At 36.2% G+C, this 21,712-nt stretch overlaps 1 protein-coding gene across 2 annotated transcripts; it reads right to left on the bottom strand.

The window, feature by feature from the left end:
* Positions 1 to 1,355: 1,355 nt before the first annotated feature.
* Positions 1,356 to 21,650, bottom strand: LOC136413250 (uncharacterized). Of its 2 annotated transcripts, XM_066396676.1 has the most exons (5): positions 21,547 to 21,650; positions 21,241 to 21,360; positions 20,865 to 21,183; positions 1,673 to 1,894; positions 1,356 to 1,607 (listed from the first exon to the last, which is right to left on the bottom strand). In XM_066396676.1, exons 2-4 carry the CDS (start codon positions 21,248 to 21,250, stop codon positions 1,723 to 1,725), a joined length of 501 nt encoding a protein of 166 aa, XP_066252773.1. In that variant the 5' UTR covers positions 21,251 to 21,360; positions 21,547 to 21,650; the 3' UTR covers positions 1,356 to 1,607; positions 1,673 to 1,722. The 2 variants fall into 2 exon arrangements, with proteins under 2 accessions (XP_066252773.1, XP_066252774.1); XM_066396677.1 differs by lacking the exons at positions 1,356 to 1,607; positions 1,673 to 1,894 and adding an exon at positions 10,149 to 10,540.
* Positions 21,651 to 21,712: the final 62 nt, after the last annotated feature.

Genomic DNA, 21,712 nt, shown 5'->3' with positions numbered 1-21,712 from the left:
GTATAGAAATTCGTCTTTTTCGTTACTCCATCTTTCAGTAAATGCTAAGGGTTCAACACTGTCAAAGTTAGTTGCAACAGATACACATTTATTGTCATTCCATTTTACAATAAAAATTTCATTAATTTGATCGAAACGAAAATCAAATGCGCCTCATGCACTTTTTCCAAGCTCCTTAGGTGATTTTAAGGGACACTTTTGGGTTCTGTTTTCTCTAATAGTACCGGTTGCTTCAAACTTTAATTCATTTACTTTACAAAACAACTTTTTGCTACTAAAGAAGTTGTCAAAATAAAGCGTATAACTATTTGGATCACTCAAGATTTGTGTCATGTTCAATATCACTCTTGTTCCTAAAGCATATTCAGGATGAATTTCAGATGTTTTTTTGCCATAGTATAAGGAAAAATTGTGGCAGTCACTAGTCTCACCGCATATAGCCCATAACTTATAGCCAAATCTTAGAGGCTTCGCTCTAATAAATTGTTGCAATGAGTTATGACTGTGTTGGATACCCGCCCAAATCATCTGTTATGCCTCATCTCAAACGAAGCGATAACCAATACATAAATCGCTCAACTTGAGGGATGTTCTGGTTTGACCGTGAGAACCATTAGGTAAAAATATTCTCGAGTACACTTAACACACCGTGACTCTGTCGCCACTCACCAGTCCTTATCAGTGATTTGGCCCTTCGCAGAATCACATGTGTTAAGACGTTAATTGCAAAAACCTTTTAAGGTCTGTTTTTTCTCATTCAATCTAAAAATCCTAAGTTCGTGGGAACCTACCAAATTTGTGTTCTGATTGGTCAACTAGAACAAAATGGGCCGAAACCAAATTCTGCTCGTTTTCCCTGCGTCCTTTTTTTGGGCAGATTGAGAGTGGAACTCTACGAATAAACAAAGATCCGACCTTCCTCCAAATTGATACTTGAGATTCTAACGCACTTAGTTCAGTAATAGTTATCACAGATTCTTAAATATAGATTTGTTGACGTTACGGTAGTGTTTTGTCTCGACCATCGTCCTGATTTGACGTGGCGGTACCCACGTACAAAAGAATACCTGGTGTCAGAAGGCTTTTCCCTTAAGACTCCAACAACTGTATGTTAAGGGCTTTAGGTTATTGTTTCTGATATAGTTTGCTTAGTTATTTTGTTCGTACTTTCATCCTTTAAGTGACGCCCATGTATATCGATACTTATTTTGAGGATTCCATCTGGGCGCCAAGCAACCGTACCCATCAGGCTATATCAAAGGGCTCTTCATTGCTGAGAAATACGCTATTCGTCAAAGGAAGCTTTTATTATAACTAGTTTCCATAATCAAATACATATGTATATACCCTCTATTGTTTAGCCCTATATTAAATTAGAATAAACCATTAGTCGTAAAGATGGAGAGTCTGTTTATCATCTTGGCTGAAACATAAAATGCAGAAAACGACTCAAATATCAGTTTTGTCCTAACATAAGTGTGAATAGAATGATTGAGGGTTGCGAGCGTGGGAAGAAGGTGGAATGGTATGTGTTAATTCTTTTGAAGATAAACAGATGCCCTCGGGGGTGACCCTGATGCATCTTTGGTATGTTGGGCATTCGATTCCTAAAAAGGCGAGAATAAAGTTGTTTGAGGACACGTGCGTGTATTTCATTAAAAATAAAACCTACCCGCTCTTTAACACTTTCTAAATTGGGCCATTGCCGCGATCTGCAATACTTCAATAAAAGCGACTTGTATAGGTATTCACCCGATGGCTGCGATTTATGATATCAGGCACGGCCATAGCCCGTAAGGGCTCCTGGTAGTGGTGCGCCCCTGGTTGGAGCTCCTCGGGTTTAGTACTTAAAGGATGAGCGTAGTAGTTTTGCTCTCTTTGACCAGTACTCGCTCTAGACATGTGATCGTAAATATAGTTCGTAATCTGCCCAGCTAAGCAAACTCCTGATTCATACTTAGACCAACATTTTGTCATTATTTAACCCTCCAGTAGGCACGTGGACTACCATTGTAGTCCAATCATTTCCTTATGGCAGCTATTTGAAAATTAATTAACATTCGGAACTGTCAACTAGAGTAGTTGTCGATAATATATGCGTGCTCCTATTTAGTATGAAATTAGATGGGAGCAGGTGCGTTTGCAAGATTGAGAGACTGCTAAAGACGTTTGGATTACATTTGTAATCCACGCGCCTTATCACGTAATATTTTTGCAGTGTGTGCAGTTTGCATTTTAACAACAATAAATATTTTCGGTATGTTCTTTGAATTGTATACTGCATAAATTTGTTTTTTTATAATCGTATTGTTGATTATGTCAGATTTCAAAATGTCTGAATTTAAAAAAGCACGTTTGGAAACCAGTGGAGATCCTACCGTTTGGATGAGATGGTACGAAGAGGCTTCAAGTGGAGAAGAAAGCCCTCCAGATGACAACGAAGATGAATCAGAGGACGATTTTCTGGAAAATAGCGACCATGAATCAGGATTTGAGCAAGAAGTTTCTTCAGGTGCAGATGAAAATCCTTCTGATTCAGATAAGTCTGGTGAGGAAAAATATAAGAAGACTAATTTCTATATTGGAAAGGATAAAACTGCTAAGTGGAAAAAAGAGAGGAATAACCTGTTAGTACGAATTCGCACCCACAACATCATAAAACTTTTTCCTGGACCAAAAAATAATGCTCGCAATGCAGTGTCGAAAATTAACTGTGTTGGATTTCTGATACAAGTGTTCCCGTCCAAAATTCAATAGTCTTTATGTTCTCAAATTTATTGTCTGTAAGAGTCAAGTTTGTTCAATTTATGACTCTTTTTCTTAAAACGGAAGAAAGAAGAAGGTGTGGATTTTTGGGCTTTTTTAACTTGAAGTTAATATTTCACCCATATAAAAACCAGATGACCGGGACAATAAATCAAGAGAACGGTTGCAGTATTTGACCTTTTTAATACACATGAGTGGTAAAAGTGTGAGTCGTTAGTAGCTAGTTCCTTACAGATCTTTTGACCGTTAACACGTGCCTTCTGACTGTAACGAAGAAATTAGAGTTCTAACAGAAGCGATCTTTCTTAGATTCTTTTATTTCTATATCCCATTGTTCATGACTGATTTTAAGATTATACCTAGTGATTAGATAAGCACATTCACATACGGCTATTAATATTATAACTTTGTATCTTTACGTTAGTTATTGTACTTTGTCATGCACCCAGAGGCGACGCCTATGAACGGTCACTAATTGACATTATTCCAGAATGCCCAGATGTGGGGAATCCTTTGTTTGAATGATGATGGTTCCTCGAAAGGGACTAACTTTCTCTCCATTTGTATTGTCGTGCAATAGCACCACATTTCTAACGGCTGCTATTAAGAGCACCCTCTTTGTCGACAAGGTTTCTATTGGAGTACGCCTATGGGTGCCGATCCCTGAATGTGGTATTTAAGATTCAATAGGGCAGTTTTTTCAGCTCTCTCACTGTAAGGAGACCTCACAGCAAGTGTCCCTTAATCACCATATTTATTTAAACTTGTACCAAATTATATCATCCAGAAGTGCAAGAGAAACGTTTTATTATACAGTCCTTCAATCCAGAGGCAAAGTTTCTCTAAGTCAAAACATGGTCCTTCGAGCCGGATAGAAGCAGGGCTGTACGGTGAAATTGTGTTGATAACCAAAGGTGCCGAAAGTTAGTACGTCGTCAAGAAAGTGTCAAGACATTGTGATAAAGACAGTACAAGAAAAACCTGGAGAACGCAGCTGGGAAACGGAGCACGGCAAAATCAAGATGCAAATCATACTGGGTGAGTCGGTTCCAATTAATCCCTTTATCCTCTGAAATTTATGCTGACTTGACGCGGTGATTAGGGAAACAATTTCAAACGGTGATCAAATCCTTGGGTCTAAATTCAAGGATTGGTGCCAAAAGTACATAGGTACCCAAGAAAAGGAAAAACGTTACAGTGCCCTTTTCTTGAAGTGTACAGCGGGAATCTAAACAAGGGAGAGGGCAATAAATTAAGAACAGGTTACTGAATATTGTACAATGGCTCAACCAAACAGTATCCGTAAAAGAGCGGCATTAAAATCCAAAATGACCCTTTTCAAAACCTTTTTGGGAGGATTTGAGAAGCAGCTAAGTGACCAAACAGTCACAGAGCTCGATTATCGACAACTTCAAACGAGAATAGATGCCTTGGACAACGTCCTTTTCGAGTATGAAGAAATTCAAGCCAAAATTGAAAGTGAGGAGAATAGCGCGGATGTAGATCTCGCAGAACGCACCTTATTTACCAACCAATATTTTGATTTAATTTCTAGAGCTAAACATCATTTAGAAACTTTTTTGCAAGAATCAAATGACCTAAGTAATAATAAGTCTGCGTCATCTCCAACCTCGATTAGGCGTAATGCTTCTCATGATACAAATGTTAAGCTTCCTCCCATAGACATACCTAAATTTGATGGTAACTTTCAAACTTGGCTAGAGTATCGGGACACATTTGAATCAATGATCCATGCTAGTACGGTTCTGAGTAACATTCAGAAATTTCATTATTTGAGAGGTAGCTTGATGGGAGCTGCGGCGTTGGTTATAAAATCTTTGGAATTTTCGGCAAGCAATTACGAAGTAGCGTGGATGCTGTTGTTAGAAAGGTACAATAACCCCCGCGTGTTAGTTCAGAATCATGTAAAAGCTCTTTTTCAAATCGAATCTATATCAAAGGCTTCGGCAGAGCGTATAAGATGGCTAATAGATACGGTCTCTAAACATATGCGATGCCTCGAACAGGTGAAGGAGCCCACCGTGGACACGTTAATCATTTTTCTGATAAGTTCAAAACTAGACAGCGTCACATCACGGGAATGGGAGGAATATAAAACGAAAAGGGATCTTGAGAACACCTCCCCGTCTCTGGAGGATATGAAGAAATTTTTAAAGAATAAGGCTGTTTTATTAGAAACAATAAAGATGAACCAGACTCAGGCACAAGAACCCAAGAATGAATTAAAATACAGGCAGCAAAGGGAAGTACGAGGGTTAGTTACGGGGACGTCAAATTGCGCAATTTGTAACCAAGAGCATGTAACCGCAAATTGTGAAAAATTATCAAGTCTAAACGTACAAGAACGTATCAAACGGATACAAGAACTTAAACTTTGCATAAACTGCTTAAAGTTCGGACACCATAGTAAAGTGTGTAGGGGACGTCCTTGTCAACGGTGCTCATTAAAGCACCACACGTTGTTACATTTGGATAGGCGTCTCAACGCTAATCCCTCGCAGAATTTTCAATCTGGAACCCGATCTAATATTTCGGGTACCGGAAACCATGATACGGGGAACAATAGTCCGGGCTCCAATGCGTCCACCGAAAAGAGATCGGGTCAGGTACAAGAAACTAGCACTCTTTGTGTGAATTCTGCTCATCCAGCACATGTGCTTCTTAGCACCGCGTTAGCGAAAGTTTCGACTCCCGAAAAGAGATCAATTAACATCCGGGTACTATTAGATTCAGGATCTCAATCTAACTTCATACGTGGAGAGGTAGTTGAAAGATTAAAGCTGAATAAACAGGAAATCAACATGACTGTAACAGGTTTAAATCAACTAAGGTCGAGTGTAAAACACAAGTGTGATATCATAATCGAATCGTTGTACAATGCCTTCAAAAGAAAAATATCGTGTCTAGTACTTCCTAACATAACGGGAAACTTGCCGAGTGTACGTGTTAACACACAAAATTATAACATACCCTCGAACATAAAATTATCCGATCCAGGGTATGGTGAACCTAGTGAAATTGACATGTTAATCGGGGCGGAAGTTTTCTGGTCGCTGATTTGCGTTGGTCAGATCTCTCTCGGAAAGAATAAACCGATTTTACAGAAAACAAGACTGGGATGGGTAGTTTCAGGATCGATTGAGACATTTCCTAGTCACCCGAAAAATAATATGTACTGTCACTTGACACAAGAAATTGACATTCAAAATCAATTATCGCGGTTTTGGGAGATAGAAGAAGGGTTTTCATCTCAATCTAGTCAATCCGAGGAAGAAATAGCGTGTGAAAATCATTTTAATCAACACACCGTCCGATTAGAAAACGGAAGGTTTCTAGTACGCATCCCGCTCAAATCTTCTCCTGACGATCTCGGTGATTCATTTCATCAAGCAAAAAGGCAATTCTTTGCGCTCGAACGAAAACTCGATTCAAACCCAAATCTAAAATCTCAATATGTCGAATTCATGACCGAATACATAAAATTAGGGCATATGCAAAGGGTGTCAAGCGCAATGCTACATAAGCACGCATACTATATGCCACATCATGCCGTAGTACGTGACGAAGCCAGAACAACAAGGCTTCGAGTTGTCTTTAATGGTTCCATGAAAACGTCGACCGGGGTCAGTTTTAACGATCTTCAGATGATCGGTCCTACCATACAAAGGGATCTAATGTCAATCCTATTGCGGTTTCGGCAGCATCGGTACGTAGTTGCCGCCGACGTTGAGAAAATGTACCGGCAAATTCTGATCGAACCCGACCAACGGTCCTTACAAAGGATTTTATGGCGTGATAATGCACAGAAACCGGTGGAAGTTTACGAACTAAAGACGATCACCTATGGAACAAGCTCCGCTCCGTTTCTAGCGATAAGATGTTTGTTCCAATTAGCCTTTGAATGCGAAAAATCAAATGCAAGAGTGTCACAAGCTATAAAAAATGACATGTACGTGGACGATCTTTTAACAGGAGCTGATACGTTAGAAGAGGCGGCCGAAATTGCCCGCGACATATCTCATATATTGAACGAGGGTTGTTTCAAGCTGCGTAAGTTTTTCTCGAATGAGAAAAACGCACTGAGGTACGTCGAATCTTCTGATTCGACAAATCAAACGTTGAACTTTGGCGAAAACGAGCCAGCAAAGACGTTAGGGTTAATATGGCATTGTCAGGCTGATACCCTGACGTATAATATAGGTACAATATCCAAGGAGTTTCCAGTCACCAAACGCACGATTTTAGCTGGTACGGCACAAATATTTGACCCTCTGGGACTGCTTGCAGCATGTATCATCAAAGCGAAAATCCTATTGCAAGCTTTATGGCTAGAAAAACTATCCTGGGATGAAGCGGTTCCCACCAGCATTCATACCGCTTGGCAACAATTTAGAAACCAGCTTGTAAGATTAAATACCTTACGGATACCCAGATATGTTCGGTGTACGGGGGCAATTAAGGTACAGATACATGGATTCTCCGATAGCTCAGAAGCAGCATACGGAGGGTGCATTTATCTTCGGTCGGTTGATGAAAATGGAGATGTGCATGTTAGACTTCTATGCGCAAAGGCCAAGGTTGCCCCGCTTCATACCCTTACTCTGCCCAGACTCGAACTTTGCGGTGCGTTGGTGCTATCTCGTCTTTTATTAAAGGTCACATCCTCTATCAATATAAAATTTGACGAATGCGTCTTATGGTGTGACTCATCAGTGGTACTTGGGTGGTTAAAAATCTCTCCAAATCTACTGAAAACCTTCGTAAACACTCGTGTTGCAGAAATTCAAGCGATCACGCACGATTATGTGTGGCGGCATGTCCCTTCGAAGGACAACCCCGCAGATTTATTGTCTAGAGGGTTAACTCCATCTCAAATGCTAGAATCGGAAATGTGGTTTCATGGACCGAATTGGCTGAAAGGTAACCCCTCGACATGGCCGTCTAAATTTCGGCGAAACGAAAATTTACCCGAAATGAAAATTATTTCCCGAGCGTTTCTCACAGTATATAACAGTGAATTTCCATTTGAAAGATTTTCGAGCTATCATCGAATCAAACGTACAGTGGCCTATATGTTTCGTTTTCTACGAAACTGTACGGCAAAGGGTAAACCCAGCACCACAGAGCGAGGTGGGGCGTTAACTAGTGCGGAAATAGCCAATGCCGAAATTCGCTTAATAAAGATTGCCCAAGAGCAATCGTTTCCTGAAGATATCTCTAATCTCATGACAAACACTGAGCTCAGTCATAAGAGTAGAATTTTGGGACTTACGCCCTTTTTGGCGGAACAGTCAATGCTACGAGTGGGTGGCAGACTGACGGAGTCAAATTATTCCTATGAGAAAAGGCATCCTATACTGTTAGACTCTAAACATAAGCTCACTAAACTCATTTTTCAATACGAGCATCATCGGCTATTGCATGCCGGACCTCAGCAGTTGCATTCCTCCATACGGGACAAATTTTGGGTTATTGGGGGAAGAAATTTAGCGAAATTAACTTACAGAAAATGCGCCCTGTGCTTTAAATATAATCCAAAGATTGAAACACCACTGATGGGTAATTTACCCAAGGAACGCCTACTGGCAGAATTCCCCTTTAAGGTATGTGGAGTTGATTACGCAGGACCGTACTTAGTGAAAGATCGAAAGGGTCGTGGATCAAAACCTTCCAAATGTTGGATGGCATTATTCATCTGCTTTGCGTCCCGAGCAATACATTTAGAACTTGTATCAGACTTGAGTAAAGATTCCTTTATCTTGGCTTTAAAGAGGTTCATATCACGTCGGGGCAAACCGACATTAATTTATTCAGACAATGGCACTAACTTCAAGGCCGCTCAGTCTGAGTTGTCAAACTTCGGTACCTTTTTACAAAAAACACAAGGCGATATAGTCAATGCCATGACAAATGAGAGTATCGAATGGCGCTTTATTCCCCCTAGCTCGCCCCATTTTGGCGGTCTTTGGGAAGCGGGTGTTAAATCTAGTAAGTATCATTTAAAACGGATTTTGGGTGCTCAAGTACTGACCTTTGAGGAATTGTACTCCCTTCTTACCCAGGTAGAAGCAGTATTAAACTCCCGACCACTTAGCCCTCTTTCAACCGATCCTATCGATTTGAATCCTTTAACCCCGGCTCACCTGTTAATTGGACGACCCTTAGTCGCCCTTCCAGAACCCGATTTAAGGACGATCGCTACTAATCGGCTAAACCGATTCCAACTGATTGAACAAATGCGCCAGCATTTTTGGGATAGATGGCATAAGGAGGTGGTGTCTGAGCTGCAACAGCGAGTTCGTTGGAAAAGGAACCAGCATCAACTGAAGGTTGGTACCTTGGTTATCATCAAAGAAGACAACACACCAGTGATGAATTGGAGACTTGGACGGATCTTAAGTGTCCATCCAGGCAAGGACGGAGTGGCCAGAGTGGCTACCATAAAGACTGTTCGCGGTGAAGTAAAGCGAAGTTTTGCTAAGATATGTCCGCTCCCATGTAATGATAAGACTGATAGTGACTAAAACAGAAAGTGTTATTGAAAGTGGACGCTTTCAAGGTGGGGGGCATGTTCATGACTGATTTTAAGATTATACCTAGTGATTAGATAAGCACATTCACATACGGCTATTAATATTATAACTTTGTATCTTTACGTTAGTTATTGTACTTTGTCATGCACCCAGAGGCGACGCCTATGAACGGTCACTAATTGACATTATTCCAGAATGCCCAGATGTGGGGAATCCTTTGTTTGAATGATGATGGTTCCTCGAAAGGGACTAACTTTCTCTCCATTTGTATTGTCGTGCAATAGCACCACATTTCTAACGGCTGCTATTAAGAGCACCCTCTTTGTCGACAAGGTTTCTATTGGAGTACGCCTATGGGTGCCGATCCCTGAATGTGGTATTTAAGATTCAATAGGGCAGTTTTTTCAGCTCTCTCACTGTAAGGAGACCTCACAGCAAGTGTCCCTTAATCACCATATTTATTTAAACTTGTACCAAATTATATCATCCAGAAGTGCAAGAGAAACGTTTTATTATACAGTCCTTCAATCCAGAGGCAAAGTTTCTCTAAGTCAAAACACCCATAATCCAATAAAGACAATTTCATTTTCTCTTGTCCCTTATAAGAGTCAATCGGCACACAGAAACCATATTTGAAAACCAGTGCCACCGGCTCTTCAAAGAGTCAAAAAAAAAACTTTCAAAGTAAGTAAAAACAATATAATTGACTTTTAATTGTAGAATTTGGGTACTGTTGAGTTATGAACACCAAAATGCTATTAAAGTCGACACAAAAACTCAACCAATATTATAACTAAGATAAAGCTTTAGATTTATTATATTTAGGTTTAAAGTGGAGGATAGACACTATTTATGAGATTTAAGGTGATGTTGACGGGTCTAATGTCCCCTTGATAAGGGACCGTATGGTTTACATATAGGGATGATAGTAAATGGTATAGTAGTGCGTCTTGGGCTTGCTTTCCGAGTGGTCTTAGCAGATAATAGATCATATAAAAACTATAATTATGTTATTTACTAAAGCCGAAATCCTACAGGTACATTTAATTAAAAAATAATAAAACACTAACTATAACTAATAATTAAAATAAATGAATGAAATAAAAATAAAATAAATAAATGAAATTCTTGCTAAATATCCCTAAAAATGGATGGCGGGCAATGTTCAACTAGAATCTGAATTTGCACTTGAGGGTGCTGACTCTGACGTGCTTTCGTCACTATAAAAAACACAATGATTCATTACACAACACAATATAAACTGCAAAACAGGTTACATTCAAAATAATTAATAAGAGTATCTAACCACTACATTTAGCAAGCAAAACTACAGCTACACATCAATGACACATATTAAATTTTCATTTCAACTGTAAAGCACCCCGGGTTACGCATACGTAATAATATCATATATGTATTAACCTCTTACATTATTTCTTGTACTATTTTCTCATGGAAACCTAAGGACAATATTAGAACTTAATTAGAATGTATATTTACGTAGAAACACAATTCCTTTATATAACTAACCCATCAAATTGTAATTAGCTGAGACTCAAAGTCTCAGTACTGTTTAAGGTTCAAACTACCCTTATTGATGTACTTTAGCAAAGTCCACGTAGATATCATTTATATAAATAGGGCAGTCAAGCAGTTAAGAGGAGTCCAGCAGAAACCTTCAGACTGATCTTCACAAAACACTTACATAAAAGGGTCTTTACGCCTCGCTCCCGCTCTTGTATTATCGAGAAGTTAATAAAGTGTTATATTTTTGACTCGCGTATAGTTATTCCAACCCGGCACATTACACAATCAATCAAAATTTTAAAAGCCAGGCACAAGTTCTTAAAGATATCACTAAGACTTTTCACAAGGAACTGACCATAGAACTTGATAGGAAAATTATACTACAGAAAACCTATAATGTTTTATTGGGTTATGAGGATTAAAGAAAACACACTAATTACTAATGATTTTCTATTTTCTAATATGAGCGGTCCGATAGATTTTAAAAGAGTGTCTTGTTGTATCAAGACGTAGATTAAGAGTCAATTTTACAAGCATCGCTCCAGACACCCACACATCGAACCTGTGTGTTTATATATATAATCCTGGAGGGACTAGACCAAACATATCTATCGAAAAATAATTTATGTGTCTGATGGAAATGATACTTTCATAAATTTTGCCTTATGAAAGAAAGCATTATCCAACATGTTTCAATAGAAAACCAAAATATAAATAAAATAATTACGTTTAACCTAATTCTAAATAACATAGATACCCAATGTGTGAAAATCAAAGATCTGATTTATCATTTGCAACTTGCTATAAACTTCCCGCAACTAAACGTTATGCATTATACCATACTTCAGCACAACGAATTAGGTCAGATACTTGATAACATTCCAGAAAATCAACAGATCCCGTTCGACAATGTAATAGAATATTACGAAGTCATGGCAACAAGTGTCAATATACATAAGGACCTAATTATATTCACAATAAATACACCAATAGTCCAATCAAAACCTTTTCTATTGTATAAAACGTATCGTATCCCAATCCAAAACTACACCATACAAACTACGTACCCTTACCAGTTACTTACTACAAAAAGCTTCTATAACGTACAGAAGGAATGTCCAAACATCGAAGAAATATACCTATGTCAAGAGGAAATGCTAGTTAAAAAAGACTCGTGTATTCCAACTTTCATAAACCACGGAGTACAAGAATGCCCAGCAGTAAAAGTTACCTACACAGATTCAACCATCCGACAGCTTTCGAACGGACAAGTACTACTCATCCCAAAAGGAAGCATAGCAACGGCGACAAATTGTGGCAAGACTAGTTAAGTCCACATCATAACGGAACAAACACTCATCACCCGTGGAAAATGTTTAGTATCAATCGAAAACCAAACACTCTCCCAAAAAACGAACAACTTCAACCTCGAGCTCAAAATGCCAAAAATAGAAGTCCCAAACCTACAAGGAAAGAGTACAGCACTCAAAGTCAAGAAAATTGGCCACGATACCATCCAAGCAGCTATCCAAGAAGCCGAGAGCCTAGAAGTTAAACCACTCCAGGAACTCCACTTCAGCCCTGACTATACCGCAACTTATATTATTTTAAGTCTAGTGATAATAATTGTAATAATAATCGTAATAATTGTTAGGACTTGCGACGTATTGTTTTATCACGGATTAAAGTTAGTTTAACAAACTGATGTTACGCCCATGGACAACCCCAGCCATTGGGTAATACTGTTGGAATTCCCAGCGCTTAACACCCATCTTCGGCTGAGGGAAGTTATTTTATGATTGGGATTTCCAGCACTATTCTTTGTCGGACTAATATTGCGAATTTAAATTAAAGGTACCGCCAAACGAATACAATGGCTGGGCTCCAATAAAAACCCAGCGATCGTGCCTCTAAGTGCTACGCTTTAACGTAACAAGGTAGCCTAGAAGCCGCTAATGGGGCCCTATCGGGGGTACGTCTATGGGCGTTACACCTCCGTATCAATACTTAAGGAGGGTGCGAAACTGAAGAAGCTCTCTTTTCTCGCCACTTCATCAAGGACTCGTACGCGTTAAACTCTCGTCAACATTCTTTAAATAACGCATTTCTCGATATTGTATAGTTGTTAATGTTACCAATAAACCTTTGTTAAGTTAAGAAGGTTTAGTTTCTTTTATACGCGAAAACAGTGTCTCTGAGACTGCGAACTCAGGGTGGTCCTTCATAATCGATCAATCCAGTCCACGATCTACGTAGTTCACGGTTATCGTATCGAAAAGGGTGAATCGACCCAACCACGTACACGCGCCAAATTTGGACCTAACAATAATTATAAGAAACAGGATACCACGGCTGTAGACATGCAAATTGCGTTATCCGAACTTGAGAATTCGCACCAACCCCATTTTGCAACGTCTTAAGGGGGGAGGAATTATATTGTTAAAACCCTTATATGATTAACATATTGTTCCATTTAAATTAAACGCATACAACAATACTAATTCCCCGCTCCAGGTGGTAACATTAGATTCTGTTAGAGTTGTATTTAATAATATATAAAAGTAGGAGCAGATCTTCCCGGGCAATTAATTATTCTTTGCTTTCTAACCTTAGTAGTAGCAATAGATTCATCCGGCTTTGTAATTCAAGTTAATAAATAATTTTTTTTTACTTGTTTCCTTAAACCCGGAATTTAACTCGTATTCCGAGCAAAGGCGCCTTATCAGTTCACAAAAACTAATCCACAACAGAAACGTTGTGTTGAGCAAATAAATTTAGAATTTTACATTTTCTACCAAGATTGCAAGAATATTTTCAGGCCGAAAAATTTCAAATAAATTAATTCAGCTATTAATTGTACGAAAACATCATTATATTAATATTGAATTTTGTAAGTTGCAAAAATCGGTGTGGGCTTTTAATTGTTCAAGATAAAACCTAAAAAAATACATGTTAAATTCAATTATAAACAAGACCAATAATTCACAAAACATTGCAGAACAATTTAATAAACTTCAAGACTTTTAATAACAATAACATTTTGCTAGGAATTAGGAATTAAATAGTCCGACTGTTTCAAACCTCTCACCTAACAATTAAGTGATTTCTATGTCGCAAGTTCTTCTTTAAACAAAAGATGAAATAAATGGTGTTTTTCGTAATGCTTACATTAAAAACAAAAATGTCAAAACACATTTTTTTCGGAAATTTAGTACGGTCGACAGAAAATAAACTTAAAATTTATATAAATAAATGACAAAATTAAATATGAACAATACCGAAAACAATTCGAATAGTGAGTTACCCCCATAGGTGTCAATGACGTCTTTAGCCTTCGGCCCATTGAACCCACAAGGTTTTGACACAAGGATGAACCTTTAACCGAATTCTAGATTTGGTTGCAATGTGCCACCAAATCTTCGGTAATACATTCATTACACTGTGATACAAGAAATTTAAAATGGGATGAAATTGAAAAGAAATGAAAGTTTAAGGTTCCCACAACAAAACGCTAAAAGGATTTTTCGAAGTTATTGCGAGTTTTTAAAACCGTACCATCCCTGTAAAATCTTTACAGTCCAATTTTGACAATTTGATAATCCAAAATATTGCAGATATACAGGGTGTTTTAGAACTATGGTGACAATTCGATATAGTCAATAGATTATCAAAAAATAAGTATAGTTTTTATGTGAATTTGAACAAAACAGATATATTTTCTTATTAATCATGTCTAATTATTGTTATTATTATTATTAGGTATTAATGTGCTAAAGTTCTATGTTATTTATTTTTGTTCTTCGTATGGTACTTGTCTGTCAAAATATTAGTATTTAAATAAATTGTTCTAATTTTCATTTTAATAACTTCATATTTTCGATTTTTTTCCTGGTGTAATATTCATGAACTTATCGAGGCCATCCTGAAGGAAAAAATTGACATTTTGGGTATCAATTGAAATGGGTATAGTTAATGGCACTGATTTTTTTAAATGTAATTATTTCGGAAACGGTGACTCCTACGGACTTTTAAAAAGTATATCTTTTTTGGGTAAAAAATATGGGAGAATCCATTTTAGCAATCACCAAATTGGTAAAGTAGGTGGCTAAAAAGTTATGTGAAATTAGACATGCGAAATGTGAGTTAAGTGGTGCCCCCTAACAAATACCACCAAATAAACATTAAATCTGAATTCTAGTCGTCAAATTACCCTTAAGTACCAAATTTTAACGAGTTCTTTAAGAAATTGTAAGTTATTCAAAAAAATAGAGAAATACTATAAAAGTTTAGCATCCTGTAATTCGATTAATAGTGATTTCCGAACCATGGTTCATAACTCAAATCTTCTTCTTTTTATGTAAAGTATCTTTCATTAGTCTGTGTACCATTACATAAGACCACCCTGTATATAAATTTCCCTTACGCTCCTGTTAACGTCATCAAAGTAACAAATTGTGTTTTATTTTAATATTTGAGTATTCTGAAACTAAAATCAAAAATGAATCAATGTTTGAGTTTTTCAAAATATTACTGTTATGTTTGTGGAAAATGTAATGTACCCTTAGGCTGCACTACTTTAGTGATATGCCCGGGATGGCCACATGTTGGGAATCAATTATCTTCCAATAAGGGTTACCCTTCATAAAAAACTTTCCCTCCTTTTCCTCGTCAAGGCAAAGGTCTAAAATATCCACATTTTGCCAAAATCTCACTACAACTGTAACACCCCCGTAAATCACCATTTCTTACAATTCTCTTGACGTTACGGGTTAAGAATTTAGAAAGTTACCATCTGTTAATTGCCTGAAACCGGAGTACGTCTATGGGTACTGACCCCCAGATTTGGTACTTAAGATACCCGGAACCTTGTAAAATGACCATTATAATAATATAACTCGAAGCATCCGCAATTTTGTAACCTCTCTGATTAACTCGTGGCTCTCCCTATTGAAATGTCAGTTTAATCCCAAGATCTTTACTTTTGTAAACGATTAACGGTTGTGTGTGTCATAACGAGTGGAATAAAATCTACCAAAAATGTTCCCGAGTTTTGTTTCAAGAAGATCCATTACAAAAATATAATATACAACAGAGTCTAGTTACAATACATAACAATCTGAAAGAAATGTATCTGCAACATTGTGGAATGCCAGTAATAGATAACGTAAATTAGGCCCAGTATAAAATTTGTAGAACTTATTATGGTTATCTAATTAAATAAGCGAAAAAAGAAAAAGAATCGATGAATTTTGGTGTACCAGTGATATGGAGTGATCCAGATATTTTTTTATATTAAATACATATTTACACTTTTATCATTTGTTTTTATGATAAGACTTAAATTATATTGTATATTTGTAACATTTAAGGTGAACACGATCAATCAAAGTGTTATGTATGTTTAAACTAAAAAGAAAAAAATGGAAGAAAACGAAGGTCCATGAAATATGTTGGTACAAAGTACGTAACACTACCATCGAAACATTCAGATACTATTTCAGTACAAAAACCCCTAACCCTGATGAAATTTGTAAAGGGTCTACAATTGAAGACTCATTTCAAGTAGGTTCAGATTACGAACCATTTGAAGCTCAAAATCGCATCACACCAATATCACAACAGCGGATGATTGAAGTACTAAGACATATAAATATGTTGAAGCATGATTCAGAGTATCTGGCACGTAAATTAAAACAAAACAATTTACTAGAACCAGATGTAAGATTAACTGATTATCGTAATCGTCAAGCAGCATTTTAACAATATTTCACTGCTAATGATGAAAATTGTACGTTCGTTTATTGTAATAATAGTCCTAAACTAATGGATGAAATGAATATCAAATATGTTCCTCATAAATGGAGATTATTTATCGATTCTTCAAAAATTTGCATGAAAACAGTTTTATTATATTATAACAATAAAAAACCGAACATTCCAATAGCTTATAATACAAATACAAAGGAAACATATAAATCAGTGGAGAATCTATAGCAGACAGTGAATTATGAAAATCATAAGTGGCATTTATGTTCTGAATGAAAATTATATTTCTAATGTGTGGTTTACAAGCAGGTTATACGAAGGATATGTACTTTATATGTTTTTAGAATACACGTTATAAAGACAATCAATACCAAAAACGTGATTGGAAACGTAGAGATCATTATGATGTTCGATCAACCAATGTTATACATGAACCTCTTGTGTCAACAGAAGAAGTTTTGCTGCCACCACTCAATGTAAAATTAGGTCTAATTAAAAATTTCATAAGAACATTTTCTACAGACGAACCAGCTTTTACAACTTTATGATCTATTTTTCCACGACTTAGTGCTGCCAAAGTAAAAGAAGGTAAAAAATAAATACAATGAATGGTTAAGAATAATGCAAAATAAATTAAATTCTTAAAATGAATAATTTTTTTATAATTTTCAGGTATGTTTGACGGGCCAGATATTAGAAGATTAATGAAAAATGATGAATTTGCTAATTCATTAAATCTAAATCAGTTAGTTGCTTAGAATGCTATTCAAGAAGTTGTCACTGGTTTTCTTGGTAAAAACAGAAAATGAACACAGACAAAGAGGTGAACGTATTTTACAAGCAATTAAGGAACAGAGTGTTAATATGAGTATGTCCTAAAAATTCATTTCCTTCATTATCATATGGATTATTTTGAAAAGCAATTGACTACTGAGTTTGATGAACAAGGTGCACGATTTCATTAAGTAGCCTTGACGATGGAAAATAGATACAAAGGAAAAAATCTTGATAGAATGTTAGATGATTTGTGTTGGTGGTTGAAAAAACTACCGATGAAGAAGAGAGTAATGAGAAAATAGATGTAGTGTAGATTTCATTAAAAAAAACTATTTTTACTTTTTAAAAAATTAAACCGTTTTTCCTATAAAATGGTATCGTTTGTCAAGGCAATACTTCTTTAGTAATAAAAGTAAAAAAATATTCATAATACCTTTTCTTGAATTTTGGGCATGAAGAAGCGGAAAAGTAAACGTTGGATTTTAAGTGAGCACGCCACTGACTTGACCCAAAATAGAATTTTTGATGTCCTATAATTAAAAAAATATATATATATACAGGGTGATTCACGTAACTGTTTCATTAGAAACTTTTGTACTTGTAACTAATCTAAATTTTTCATATTTGGGAGTTAAACTAATACAGATAGACTCTACTTTTTTAAAATATTTTGAAGGTCATATCACTTCCGGTTATACCGGAAGTCAAGGTCAACTTCCTTATTTCAAATGGGACACCCAGTATATTTTTGCATTTTTGGAATCTAGGGATTAAGCTGATTAAATTCTTATTAGGTACTCCTATACCTAAACCTAACCGTTTCAAAGATATTTTGGTTTAAAAGAAAAATCTGTCTAAAACACCATTTCTATAAAATTTAAAATTCTCAGCTATTATTGAAGCTGGCTTTACGAAAATTTGCTGACATGTTAACTAGATATGGTAGATTAGGTTAATGTGAAAAGTTTTTATAAATATCATACAGGGTGTCCAAAAAATATGTCATATTTAAAGAACTTTGATAGCAAAAAAGTCGCTTATTTCAAATGGAACACCCCATATATTTTTATATGTTTGGAATCTAAATTTAATTCTGAATCGATTACTATTAAGCATCCCTATACCTAAAATGAATACTTTTGCACTAATTTGCGATTTTTTAATATTGTACACTAATAATTCTAAGTATCTTAGTTGGCTTTGAAAAGAACATGGCTGCTTCCTGTAAAATGCGTTAATGTGATTGTCAATTTAATAAGTTCGCTCAGCAGTTTAGAATCATGAACTTTAATAATACTTATTCAAATAGTAATATTTTAAATTTATTCTTTATTCGTGGAGAGTGTAGCAAAGTTTTGGAGAGAACTTGCCGTACATTCAACGAAAGATATCCGCATCTTCCGAAAATCACAAAGAACAAATTTAGGATATTGGAATCAAAATTTTTAAGACATGGAAAAACAAACTTAAATCATTAGAAGCAGTTTGAATAGAAAAATTCGGATTTGCATTAAAATATCCTAAAACGGTGATTTCATTGTCTTCGCTATTTATTATGGGTTTCGAATAAGACTTTTTAGTTTCGACTTTTCCATTGCCAAAAATAAAACACCTGATGATCTAATAAAAAATGTAAAGATCCACATCGAAAGCTTTCTGACTGTGGCATCACGTTATTGTCGGAAAAGTAGTAAAAAGTTATATCTAGATCCGAGTTTGTCCATTAGCAAAATGTGTGACCTCTATGTACAGTGGTATAGAGAAGAGAACGAAGAACATTTTGTGTCGGAAATAACATAGCGGAGAACATTTTGCAACAACTACGACATGACATTTTTTCACCTCAAAAAAGACTAGTGCGAAATCTGTGCGCAACATGAAAACAAGACAATTCCAGAAGAGATCTATAATGAACATCTACGACGAAAAAATGAGGCAATCAATGCGAAAAATTTAGACAAAATTCGACCTACTGAAGATAGATAGTACCTTCTTTAGCGCTACTTTTGACTTACAAAGTATACTTCAGATACCTGCCATTAGAATATCTCAAATGTATTACTTGTTAAAATTATGTGCAAATAACTTCACAATTTATGAAGCGGCATTTCCCAATAATTTATTTTGTTTTGCGTGGACCGAAATAAACGGTCCACGCAAAGAGGTAGTGCAGAAATTGGAACCGCATTGTTAAGATGGATTAAAACAATTCCACAAGTTATAAAAGAGATTAGTTTATTCTCTAATGCGTGTAGTAAACAAAATCATAATCAGTTCATTGCTGCATTACCGTTGTACGTCATACGACATACCAATATCAAGGTTATACAACACAATGTTTTAGAGAAAGGCCATTTCTACATGGAAGTGGACTCTATGCATAGTGTCATAGAAAAAGCAAAAAAAAATTGTGAAATCTAAAGAACGAATGACTTTCTCAATGTATTTAAGCCGGTGCGCTCAAGAAGGGTGAAAAATAAGACAAGCGACTCGACAAGATACGTCGAGGAGTTACGATTCTGTGACTTTTGGACTTAAAATATTTGGCGTCAGTCTTTTTGAAAAATCGTAATAAAGACGATTTAGAAAATCAAGTTTCGTGTCCAAAGGTAAAAGTGATGAGATATGAAAAGACGAAACCCAGTTGTATTCTTTTCTAGCATAATTACAGCAACCCTAAATTTCGTGTCTTAAGGGTTTTTGGCAAAGGAAGAGTGACTGAAATTCCCAAAGATATTTTGACATTGTATGTCACTTTTAGCAATTCCTGAAAAGAAAATAGTCTGCTTAAGCTATGCTTAAACAACATCATCCCACTGAAATATCATGCCTGGTATAAATCTATCCCAGTGGATAAGAAAAAAAAACTGTGAGCATACCCGAACCAATAAGTGATTTAGAAAATTTTACCATAAAAATAAAATGTAATATTATTATTTTTATTTTGGTTTTTTATTCATGACCAACTTAATTTTGAATTATTTTATCTTACGTTATAAAATGTCCAAATCATATTTTTTCAAAAACTTACATTTTAGTAAGTTTATTAAAAAATACAGTATCTCATACATCTATATTCCAAAATTCATATACTTGTCAAAATTTCTTGATTTTACAAAGTGCTTTAATATTAAAATGCAATTTCCTAAGAACTTACTATTTTAACTTGGTCACTTTTGGCAACAAGCCCATGATATTTGATCATCAATACGACATATTGATGGAGAAATACAAAAAAGAAACCCAACAAAAAGCAATCCAAGCCAAGTGTGACAAAAAAGTTACCCCACCCATAATACCCCAACCGATTTTGATTTCAAACTGGTCAGCTACTTTTGTAGGTGATAGTTGAAAATTCAATTTGGAAATACAATGAGCAATCAGTTATAGCAATCAAATTTGCCAGTCACTTGAGTCCCCACATGGAGTTGAATTGCACATTAAAAATTAAAAACTGGTTAGAATATTACATACCTTATGAAGCTTTTAAACCTTTCCATAAGAACATCTCTCTTTGCTGGGGTCTTTAGATAGAGTATAATCGGGGGCCTCTGAAAACGCTGATTTATTTGGATTCCCCGATTACCCACCTCTATCAACCCATGGAGCTCTCTTGGTTGGAAACAAAGCAAGCGTATTTCTTCGTCATATGGAAATATAACTACATGGTCTTTATAGATCTTTAAACGACCATAAAATTGGTTGTCTTCAATTTCTACTCTTACTTTCGACATTTTACATACACGATGATGTTGGAAATGAATCCAATCTTCCACACACATATCTATTTTACCTGAAAATTAAAAAAAAAACAGTTTTTTTTTCCTTTTTTACAATTAAGTATTAGTACCTTTCCCCATGTTGGGTTTAACTCAACAAAAAATTCGCTTTGTTGATAGCAGAAAGCAGTGTCGGGGTTATGTTTGTATGTTTACCAATGTGTCGATGTCGGTAACAGCATAGCGTGTACCTGGAGTAAACGAATTTGATTTGTTTTATAGTTCCCGGTGGAAATGCAGAAAGGATCAGTATTCAACCCGACAGAGAAACTGATCCAGTACATTGAATATGCGCTTTTCCTACTAAACCACTTTATTTGCGCTAGTTATCACAGCTTGATATCACTAATACTAAGGGTGACGTTGTGATACTTTACCTCGAGAGAGCTCAGAGCAGAAAGAAAGATTTTTTATTGTTTTCCCTGTGGTGCATTATACACTCGAGAGTAGTTCACACCGAGAACCTGCACCGACAAGTGACACTTACAGGAGTGACAGTTGACGAGTAGCAGGGGCGGAAATAGCGAAAGGGTTGGTTTGCTA

Source organism: Euwallacea similis, chromosome 13 (assembly GCF_039881205.1).
Source record: "Euwallacea similis isolate ESF13 chromosome 13, ESF131.1, whole genome shotgun sequence".
NCBI lineage: Eukaryota > Metazoa > Arthropoda > Insecta > Coleoptera > Curculionidae > Euwallacea > Euwallacea similis.
The sequence above is the reverse complement of the archived record's forward strand: the minus strand, read 5'-3'. Positions and strand labels throughout refer to the sequence as shown.